Source organism: Papio anubis, chromosome 15 (genome assembly GCF_008728515.1).
Source record: "Papio anubis isolate 15944 chromosome 15, Panubis1.0, whole genome shotgun sequence".
NCBI lineage: Eukaryota > Metazoa > Chordata > Mammalia > Primates > Cercopithecidae > Papio > Papio anubis.
The window spans coordinates 4164088-4175324 of NC_044990.1; the positions used below are offsets into that span (position 1 = coordinate 4164088).

Genomic DNA, 11237 nt, shown 5'->3' on the forward strand with positions numbered 1-11237 from the left:
GTTCACTCAGTGCTTCGTTCAGTTACGTATTGCTGGGGCTTGAGGTTGAAATTTCCTATTTATGGTGCTCTAATTCTGAGCTGTCGAGTATTTAACAATAACTATTAAGAGTTTGCCATGGACAGAGTCCTGTGCTGATTATAATCTTACAATAAAGGCAACACAGTTCTTACTCTCCGGGGGATTCTGCAGGGATTGGCAGGCTTTGCAGAGGGGCTGGGTAGGAAATATCCTCAACTCCATGAGCCATACAGCTCTGTCAGCATACTCCAACTTCCTTGCAGCGAAAAGCTGTAGATGCTCCATAAATGGCGTGGTGTGTTTGATGGCCATATGTGTGAAGACTGATAGGCATTCCCCATGGTTTCCATGTATTGTGGGTATTATTTGTGACCATTTAAACATACGAAGCCATGGCCAACATGGCTCATGCAAATCCCAACACTTTGGGAGGCCATGTAGGAGAATCACTTAGACACAAATTTCCAGACCACCCCTAGGCAACATAGTAAGACTTTGTCTATACAAATAAAAAAAAAAAAAATTAGCTGGGCATTGCAGCATGTGCTTGTAGTCCCAGCTGTTCAGGCTGGTGGGAGGAGCACTTGAACCTGGGAGTTGAGGCTGCTATGAGCCATGATCTTACTGCACTCCAGCTTGGGTAACAGAGCAGGTGACCCTGTCTCAAATAACCAACCAACAAACAAACAAAACCCAGAAAAACAAAAAAACCATGTAAACCGTTTGTTTAGCTTGTGGGAGGGAGGCTGAATTTGGCCTGTGGCTGTAGTTTGCTGAACCTTAGACACTTGCAGTGGACACTGAGGGAGTGAGACTGAGTTTTTTGACTTGAACATCCGGCCTTTGCATGGAGGAGGTGGCAGTAGAACTGGTCCCTGATGGATCGGGGATGGTCACAGCGGCAAGCTCAGTGTCATCTTCACTGTGCTTTTTTCATGTGCTGACCCACCGAATGCAACATCCCAGACAGTAGGCAGTTTATCGCCGGTTCTGTAGGTGAGGGAGGCAGGCACGAGGCTCACTAGCTTGTCTGGCGTCCTGTGTGCACATGTGGTGGAGACAGAATGGAGACCTGGCATTTAACTCAGTCCCACGCACAGCTTCGACTTTGGGATGGGTGGGGGTGCAAGGAAGCAGCTTAAGGTCTCTGTGGATGATGAACTGCTGAGTGAGGTGGATGGGTTGGGGCTGGGGTTGGGCAGAGAAGACAATAGATGCTTGATAAGGCTTTATTTTATGTTCACTCAGGAGAGACTTTTAGAGGATGTCCGCGTGACTAGGGTTGAGTGTCCAGTTTATCTGCCTGTCTGCTCTTTCTGTATGGACTATTATTTCATAGCCAGCATGTTAGACTTAGATGGTAGGGTTGTCATTTCTAACATGAACCCTGACACTAACTTAGTAGTGGTAAAAGGTCTGTTGGGATGTGTGTGCACTGCACGTGTGGAAGTAGCTTGACTTTCATTTATTTATTTTTTTTTTTTTTTTGAGACAGGGGTGCTTACTCTGTTGCCCAGGCTGGAGTGCAGTGGTTTGATCTGACTCACTGCGGCCCTCAGCCTCAGGCTCCCGGTAGTCCCTCCACCTCAGCCTCCCAAGTGGCTGGGGTTTGCAGTTGATAGCCATTTGTTTTTGTATTTTTTTGCAGACATGGGGTTTTGCCATGTTGCTAGGCTGATCTTGAATTCCCTGGACTCAAGCAGTCTGCCCACCTTGGTCTCCCAAAGTGCTAGGATTACAGGCGTGAGCCACTGAGCTGGGCTAGAGTAATTGAAATTTATTTTCTTATTTTTATTTTGTATTTATTGTTTTAGAGTCAGGGTATTGCTGTGTTGGCCAGGTTGGTCTTGAACTCTTGGCCTCAGGCAGTCCTCCTGCCGTGGTCTCTGAAGGTGCTGGGATTACAGGTGTGAGCCACGACACCCAGATGGAGTAATTGAATTTTAAACTCTGGGCATATACTGAACCTGTGCATTAGTTTGTTTCATTTGAGCACCGATTATAGAAAAACCAAAGTTGTTCACAAAGGGAATCTTCTGAAACGTCTCTTTGTTTTGCTCTTTCTCTATTTGAGCAGATGGAAAGAAGTTGAAGCAAAAAGGCATCAAGGTGATCAGGGGTTCTAAGAGGTCCCCAGAAGCAGTTTGCAGGGCCCATGAAGGCCTCGAGGAGAGACTGGGCCTCAGGGGCAGAAAGGGGAATAAAGGGTGATGTGGGTCCCACTGGTCCTGAGGGCCAGGCTGACATTGCTTTGGGCCCAGCTGGTTTACCAGGTTCCATGGAGCCCCTATTGGAAAGCCTGGTCCCCAAGGAGAAGCTGGACCAAGACTGAGAGAGGCCGAGCAAGTCCCGGGGAGGCTAGAGGAGGGTCAGGAGAGAAAGGGAAAATCGGTGAGACGCTAGTCTTGCCAAAAAGTGCTTTCACTGTGGGGCTCACGGTGCTGAGCAAGTTTCCTTCTTCCGATGTGCCCATTAAATTTGATAAGATCCTGTATAACGAATTCAACCATTATGATATAGCAACGGGGAAGTTCACGTGCCACATTGCTGGGGTCTATTACTTCACCTACCACATCACTGTTTTCTCCAGGAATGTTCAGGTGTCTTTGGTCAAAAATGGAGTAAAAATACTGCACACCAAAGACGCTTACATGAGCTCTGAGGACCAGGCCTCTGGCGGCATTGTCCTGCAGCTGAAGCTCGGGGATGAGGTGTGGCTGCAGGTGACAGGAGGAGAGAGGTTCAATGGCTTGTTTGCTGATGAGGACGATGACACAACTTTCACAGGGTTCCTTCTGTTCAGCAGCCCGTGACAGAGGAGAGTTTATAAATCAGCCACACCATCCATCAGAATCAGCTTGGTGACGAACTTATTCAGATGGTTTTACTTTACTAATTCCTCCAATTATTACAATAATCATAAAAAAGTGAAAACAGAAAAGTTATTCCCAAAACTGATTCTGTGTAACTTACTGTCTTTCCAGGAGTAAATATCGAAAATAGCTGCATGGTTTATTCTAATTTACTTCACATTTCTTATTCCTATTATCTGAAGATCCTTTGCCTGTGTGTTTCTTGTGGGAAGAGTGTTTTGATATCATTTTAGTGCTCTGAGGAGTCATGTGAGGATGTATCCCTCATCTGTGTTTCTGAGGACAGTAAGGGGAAAGAAAAGGGAAATCTTTATTCCATTTAGTACTAGTAATAGCTTTAAGTTGGTGATGCTGTCACACTTCAGAAAGCTGTAGACACTGCTCATTTTGTCTTTTTTTAACAAATTATTTTTAAGTTCTGGGATACATATGCAGAACGTGCAGGTTTGTTATAGAGTAAACATGTGCTGTGGTGGTTTGCTGCATCTATCAACCCGTCACCTAGGTATTAAGCCCTGCGTGCATTAGCTCTTTGTCCTGGTGCTCTCCCTCCCACTTTGCTCATTTTCTAACCTAGGTTTTAATCACCATTCCATCCAACAAATCATTGTTTGATCATTATTTGCGAGGCGTGAATCTCTATTTGTTTTCTAGGGTTGCCCAAATAAAATATGCAAAGTGAGAGTCTTTAAACAACAGAAATGGACTTTCTCAGTTCTGTAGGCTGGAAGTTTGCGATCACCGCAGCAGCAGGGCCATGCTCCCTCCAAAGGGGCTGCAGGAGGATCCGGCCTTGCTGCTTCCAGCTCCTGGCAGCTGGTGGCAGCATCACTCCAGTCCCCGCCTCCATCTTCAGGTGGCTGTCCTCCTCCTGTATCAGCCACATTGTCCTCTTCTTACAAGGACAGCTTCCCTAATCCAGTATGACCCATCTTAATCATCTCTGCAAACTCCCTATGTTCAAATAAGGTCACCTGTACAGGTACCGAGGGTTAGGACTTCAGCATCTGTTTTGGGAGATAGAGATAACAACTTCTACCGAGGACCCCTGGACTGACCCGCTGGCCCTTTCACTGGCCTAGAGAGCTCCCCTCTGGAGGACACTACAACTGCAGGGCCCCTTCTTTGCCCCTATACAGCAGGAAGTAGCTAGAGCAGTCATCGCCCAATTCCCAGTAGCATTTGGGGTGTCCTGTTTAGAGCGGGGATTGAGAGGTGAAGCTGGCTGAGCTTCTGGGTCCGGTGGGGACTTGGAGAACTTTTCTGTCTAGCTAAAGGATTGTAAATGCACCAATCAGCACTCTGTGTCTAGCTAAAGGTTTGTAAATGCACCAATCAGCACTCTGTCAAAACGGACCAATCAGCTCTCTGTAAAACAGATCACTGTCAGCTCTCTGCAAAATGGACCAATCAGCTCTCTGTAAAATGGACTAATCTGCAGGATGTGGGTGGGGCCAGATAAGGGAATAAAGGCAGGCCACCCTAACCAGCAGCAGCAACCCGCTAGTCCCCTTCCACACTGTGGAAGCTTTGTTGTTTTGTTATTTGCCATAAATGTTGCTGCTGCTCACTCTTTGGGTCCATGCCGCCTTTATGAGCTGTAACACATATCGGGAAGGTCTACAGCTTCACTCCTGAAAAGCCAGTGACACCACGAACCCACCAGGAGGAATGAACAACTCTGGATGTGCTGCCTTTAAGAGCCGTAAGACTCACTGCAAAGGTCTGTGGCTTCACTTCTCAAGTCAGCGAGACCACGAACCCACCAGAAGGAAGAAACTCCAGACACATCTGAACATCAGTAGGAACAAACTCCGGACACACCATCTTTAAGAACTGTAACACTCACCACGAAGGTCCGTGCCTTCATTCTTGAAGTCAGCAAGACCAACAACCCAGCAATTCAGGACACAATACTAGAACATTCCTATGTGTTAACAAGGCAACCATGAGGGATGTGCCAGAGAGAAAGGGGAAGTAATTCGTGGATGGAGTGAGAGATCTGAGGAGAGAGAAATTTGAATGGGATCAAAACCACAGGCCAAGGAGACATGACTTAGGAAGAAGAACAGCCAAAAAGAAGCAAGCATATGCGGGTTTGAGGGACCTTACTCAATCATAATAAAGTGAATTTCAAGGAGTTTCTACCCATGAGGGGGCCAGGCCAGGGAAGGGTGTGATGACGTCAGGGATTCAAAAGACATCCTGGCTCTTCCTCAGCTCTCTCTCAGCCCTCAGAGCAGTGAGCCCACCCTCCTTCTGTCCTTCCTCCTCTCCCTCTTTCCTCTGTCTCTGCCGTTCTCTCTCTCATTCCCTGTCTCCCTCTCAGTCGCTCCCTTTCTCTTTCTCCCTCACTCTGTTGCTGTCATTCCCTCTCATTTACTCTCTTTTCCTCTCTCTCCCTCATTCTCTTTCTCCCTCATCCTGTCTCTCTCATTCTGTCCTTCTCTTTGCTCCTTATTCTGTCTCATTCTCTCATTCCCCTTTCCCTCATTCTCTTCCTCCCTCTCAATATCCTGTTCTTCTCTGGCAAAATTGCCCTGCTACTAGCTCGGGGTGTCTAACGGTTCTGAGAGGCTCAGAACTCCCTCTGACTGGGTCTTTCCACTTCAAATTTTCAGTTCCAAGACAAAGTGCTGGAGTTGGGCAGACAACCACCACGCTCCCCTCCCACCGCCTAGGGCCAACTTGCCCTGACTCTTCAGTCCAGTGTCGTGTTGAGGGGAATTCCACCAGGGTTCAGGCCCTGGACTGGGGCTGGGTGAAGAGATCCCATAAAGTCCTGCCCTGGGGGCCAGCATCCAGGGGTAGAGACAATCATTAATCAAAAGCACCAAGGAGGGTGAAGTTGCAGCTGTGATCAGGGCTGTGAAAGAAAGGAATATGGGGTCTGAAATCGGGGCAATGGGGAGGGCCGGCAGCCACCTCCCAGGGAAGAGGGTGTTGAGCCAGGCTCCCGCGGCTGAATAGGTGGAGGGAAGCCCTACGTTGGGGGCAGAGCACCAGGCCTGGCCCAGCCCAGGAGTGGCAAGTAACTCCTTGGGGAGGGAGCGGGGTCCAGGCTGGACCAGGTCAGGTCGGTGAGTGGGACCTCAGGGGGCCTGAGGGTGAGGAGGGCTGGAGAGGCCAGGGAGCCTGCAGTCTGCTCAGCCAAGGAGGGGTCGAGGAAGGAGGGGTCTCCAGAGCCACAGGAAGCAGGGAAGAGAGCTTGTGTTTGGTGGGGAGGACGGGATTAGATCTACCTCTCCGAAAAGACCCCTCCGGCTTCACATAAACACAGACTGCACCGGCTTTCCACATCTCACTTGGTTCTTTCCTTCTTAAATGAACCAACTTGTGTGAGAGAGGATGACAGCTTATTTAATTTCCTAGCCCTTACCACCAACAGCCAAATAATTTATTTTCTATCTTCTTCCACTAGAAAATAATTTCCAAGATTTATGTATGCTTTGTTCACTGTTGTATCTCCAGCACCTAGGACAAAGTCTGAGATTTGTTAAGTGAACTGATAGGAAGCCATTGGTTTGGGCTGAGCTCCTGCAACAGACCCAACAGAGCAAACCAAAAATGGAGTTACTCCTGCCAAACATTCATGACGCCAAACTGAAACTAAGTTGTTTATTTGACCTTCCAAGAAATCAGGAGAGAGAGAGAGAATAGCCAAATCCCCCAACAGGCCGGTTTTAACAAGCAGGAAGAAGCCCCCTCTTCTTTAACCTTTTAGAGAAAAGTTACTTTCTAATAACCAACCCGCCTTCTGCTTCCTGTTTCTGTTTTCCTCAGCCTTTTTCTGTTTATAAAGTCAACCCCCTCTGCTGGCCTTGTCAAAACACTCTTTCTATTTTATGGAATGGAATGTTGCTCAATTCTAGAATCACAAATAAAAGCCAATTAAGATCTTTAAACTACATTTGTTGTAATTTTTGTCTTTTGACAAATGTAATAAGCACTCAATAAACATGTGAAAAGAGAGGGAGAGCAAGAGATAAAGACAGAGGGAGAGGAAGAGCGAGAGGTCTCATGGAGGAAGGAGGTAGACTTCTCTGCACCTTCAGAGGCAGGCAGCCCCCACAGTGCTGGTGCAAGGACTGAGCAGATTTTGTGGGGTATGTGTTGGTGTAATGAGAAAGACTAGGCCTGTATCCAAAGAGCTGGGTTTGAGAATTGAGTTTTGCCACTTACTAGAATGAGTTACTGAACATCAGAACTTCCAACTCCTCAAATGTAAAACGGGTGTGACAACACCCACCTCACCAGGTTGTTGCAGAGGCGGAATGTGTAGCTGTGATTAAGAAGCACTGTGTACACTGCAGAGAACTATGCAAATATTGGGAGTCTCTACTTTGTGGTCCCTCCCAGGAGTCAGAAGAAGACAGGACCAGGTGGCTTTTTGAGCGTCCATTGCAACATCAGGGAGAGGAGTGAAGTCACAGGGATGACACGGTCTATGGCAGGTCCTGCTGCTGCTGCTGCTGCCGCCGCCCATGACACAATCCTGGAGCCCAGGCAGAGTCTGTGTTTGTCATCTTAATTTCCCAGCTAGTTTAGATTTTATGACATCAGAGAAGACAGCAAAATCCCAGAAAAAACTTGGGTCAAGTGCACTGCAGACAAATGGATTTCAAATTTGGTTTCTCCTTGCCCTTGGAATACATTTTAAATAAATAAATAAACAAACAAACAAGAGGAGAAACACACAGGAGAGAAACCTTTCTTCCCCAGCGCCCTTGCACATTTGATCTGATTTGCACAGTGCGGGGTGGGGACAGGAAACTGACACCCTAGAAGGTTAATGGTTTCCAGGAAGTCAATTACAGATTCTGAATTTGAACCTGGGTCTGCTAACGATTGTTCTCCAATCACTCAGCTGCCACTTGTGAGTTTCCACTATGGAAACCAGTGATTTTTCACAGAAAATTAGTGAAGCAAATGGAATGATTTTTAAAAGCATAGGGTTTGAAGTCGGAAGGCTGGAGTCCAGAGTCATGGTTCTGACACCTACTGGCCTGTCATTTTCACCTGCTAACGTCTAAGGAGCCCGGGTTCTCCTTAGTAAAGTGGGGATGCTAGTTCCTAGGGCACCGGGCTGTGGTAGGTTGAACTGGGATAATGGGAACTCACAAGCCATAAACCGCCCAACCAGTGATGAATACTTGCTACACTTTGGCCGCAGCTGGTTTTGATTTTACATTAGTAACCTGCAAGTCTGTATCCAGCGCTAGGCACTCCGGGGAAAAGGGGTGGGTACAAAGCAGGGATGAACCCCCAGCTCTGGCTGCAATGGAGCCAGCATCCCGTCAGAAAAAGGGGAACCCTGACCCTCCTCTCCCTCCCCCGGGACTGTCCCCAGGCAACGTGGGCTCCAGCCTGCAGGTGCCGAGCTCCACCGCCAGAGGGCGCCGCGGTGCGGGACGCCGCGCAGGACGCTGGGCTCCCGGAAGAAGGGAGGACGCCGTTTGCAAAGGTTGCAGAGGCAGAGCTGCAGGTTACAGGCGAGGCGCGGGAGCCGGGCGCGGAGCCGGGATAAACAAGAGCACTCTGTGTCGGTCTGGTTCTCTAAAGAGCGGATAGTTCCAAGAAAGACACCGACTGAGGCATCCAACAACTGGGGAGCAGAACGGCGCTAGCCAAAGCAAGTTCCAGTCGGCCCGAGCCCGGGAGGCCCCACCCTTGCCGGTGGAGCTGGACCGGCTTCAAGAATGTGAGGTCCAGAAGTTAGGCCGATCACGGTGGTGCTGACACCCCGCTAGGGCAGGATCGACTCCCTGTGGGGGAGCAAAGGGACATGAGAGAGAAGCTTGGACCAGGGAGTAGGGGCCACATTACACTTGGTATTAAGCAAAAGGCAAAAGAGGGTGTCCGTGGTGCAGCCAGGAGTCCCCGGGAGTTCCCAGCAAGGCGGGGACTGATGAAAACTGCGTTTGAGGAAAACAGCCCTAAGCCTGAACCAGTATCCTTTAGGCTGCCAGCCTGGTTTAGGGGAGAGAAACAAAACAGATGTCCTTTTAGCAAAGTGCACGTCCTCACTGGCTACACTGTTAGCTCTCTGGGAGCTGATGCCATGCGCATAGTCGGTGTGTGGCAGAGACAGCTAGGCACAGCCACCAAAGAGCCTGCTCCCCTGTAGAATGCGGGGCTATTTGAGGAAAGCATCTGCCCGGGGGCTCTGCTTCCGCATTTCCTCCTACATTGAGCTAGCCAGAAGCTAACCATGTGAGTGAGCTTGCACCAGCAATAGCGGGCACCGTGATTGCCCCGTGGCTCTCTCCTAAAAGATGGCTCCCACTCTCCCTCCTCCTTCCACAGGCAGGGTGTTGACACACAGGGTGAGGCCACATGGCAGAGCCTCCCCTGGGCCCTATTCCGGAACAGCTGTGAGGAAACCCCTTGTCTGCCACTCTACTGCGCCTCCACCGGATCTCACACGAGAAAGCAACTTCCGTTGTGTTGAGCCACTCCAATTTAGGACATTAGCAAATAGAGTCACCAGTTTTACCCGCCATAATGCAAGGTTTTGCTATACATCTGTTGAATTGATGTGAACTTACCTGAACTTCTTACGCCTGGGAGTTTAATACGATCTTCGGTCCAGCTGGAGGAAGAGGCTGGAGCGCCTTCCTGAGTTATCAGGTCGCTGAACCCAAACTAAGCCATTATATCCCCTGTGACCTGCACGTATACATCCAGATGGCCTGAAGCAAATGAAGACCCACAAAAGAAGTGAAAATAGCCTTAACTGATGACATTCCACCATTGTGATTTGTTTCTGCCCCACCCTAACTGATCAATGTCCTTTGTAATCTCCCCCACCCTTAAGAAGGTTCTTTGTAATCCTCCCCGCCCTTGAGAATGTACTTTGTGAGATCCACCCCCTGCCTGCAAAGCATGGCTCCTAACTCCACTGCCTATCCCAAAACCTGTAAGAACTAATGATAATCCACCACCCTTGGCTGACTCTCTTTTCGGACTCAGCCCGCCTGCACTCAGGTGAAATACACAGCTTTGTTGCTCACACAAAGCCTGTTTGGTGGTCTCTTCACACGGACACGCATGACACTAAGCGCTCTTCAGTCTCTGCATTTCCATAAAGTGTGAACTTGGAAGGTTCCAGGGTCTCCACTGCCACCATGGGGATTGCCAAGACTGGGTGGTTTGGGCGTCTTCAAACAATTTCTTGTAATTTTCTTTTCTTTTCTTTTCTTTTTTGAGACTGAGTTTAGCACTTGTTGCCCAGGCTGGAGTGCAATGGCACGATCTCTGCTCAGTGCAACCTCTGCCCCCTGGGTTCAAACGATTCTCCTGCCTCAACGTCCCGAGTAGCTGGGATTACAGGTGCCTGCCACCACACCCGGCTAATTTTTTCTATTCTTAGTAGAGACGGGGTTTCACCATGTTGGCTAGTCTGATCTCAAACTCCTGACCTTAGGTGATCTACCTGCTTAGGCCTCCCAAAGTGCTGGAATTACAGGCGTGAGCCACTGTGCCCGGCCCCATAATTTTCTTAAAGTCTAGTATTTAAGACTTTAAAACAAGATTTAAGTCAGTAAAATCAAGTGGGCAAGGCTTTGAATTGCCAGTGGTGCTTTAAAGCATTTATAGGCCAATGGCAAATTATTCTTGGATCCTTCTGGACTTGACATTCTTCTGGAGACAATGAGTCATCCAAAGAGCTCCAACCCGGAATTAAGCATTAAAAGTTATTGTTGAGCAGGACGCTCCTGCACAGCCAAAAGGTTCCTGTAGAGTCACAGAAAGTAGCAGGAAAGATCTTTATATCCCTGTCCAGAAAAAAGAGCTAAGGTTTCACAGCCCTGGAGGTCCCCAAAATGGTCCAAATTAATGAACAGTCAGAAAACTATGAGAAAATCATCCAAGGTCATTCTTTTTAAGCTGACCTTCCTACCCTGCCTTCCTCTCTGCAGCTCCTTAACAAAAACTGAGCACAGTAGGGCATTCCTGTGGGGGCCTCTGAAAGTAAGTCATTCTTGCTTGAGTTCTCCGGGGGAAAGAAAAGCCTTCTACACATAAGGAGTGGACAGACAGTAATCCTAGAATGAGGAAGCGTTTATAAATAACAAGAATTCAAATGAAGTTAGTATCAGGCCTAATGAAGATCAGGAACTCTGATGAACAGCGCCCAGCTGGGGCACATTAGATTTTCATAAATATGGGGTCCCTATGTCACCTTTCCATCTGCTCCTTTTCCTGAGACTTTCAGGAGGGGCGTGTGAGGTGATGAGACATGGACGTTGGACCAGCGGATTTCTGTGTTCCCGTAAGTTCCGGAGCATCGTAGAGGCTTGGGTCTCAGAGCACATCTGATTAACGCTCCCCAGCTTAATA

General features: G+C 48.5%; 1 protein-coding gene across 1 annotated transcript; it reads left to right on the forward strand.

Moving 5' to 3' along the window:
• The first annotated feature begins 910 nt into the window (after positions 1 to 910).
• LOC101017465 (C1q and TNF related 9) lies at positions 911 to 3592 on the forward strand. Its single transcript, XM_031655727.1, is given in 5 exon segments — positions 911 to 990; positions 2183 to 2222; positions 2225 to 2302; positions 2305 to 2364; positions 2367 to 3592. Coding segments are annotated over 5 exon segments (726 nt in total). The 3' UTR covers positions 2835 to 3592.
• The last annotated feature ends 7645 nt before the right edge of the window (positions 3593 to 11237 follow it).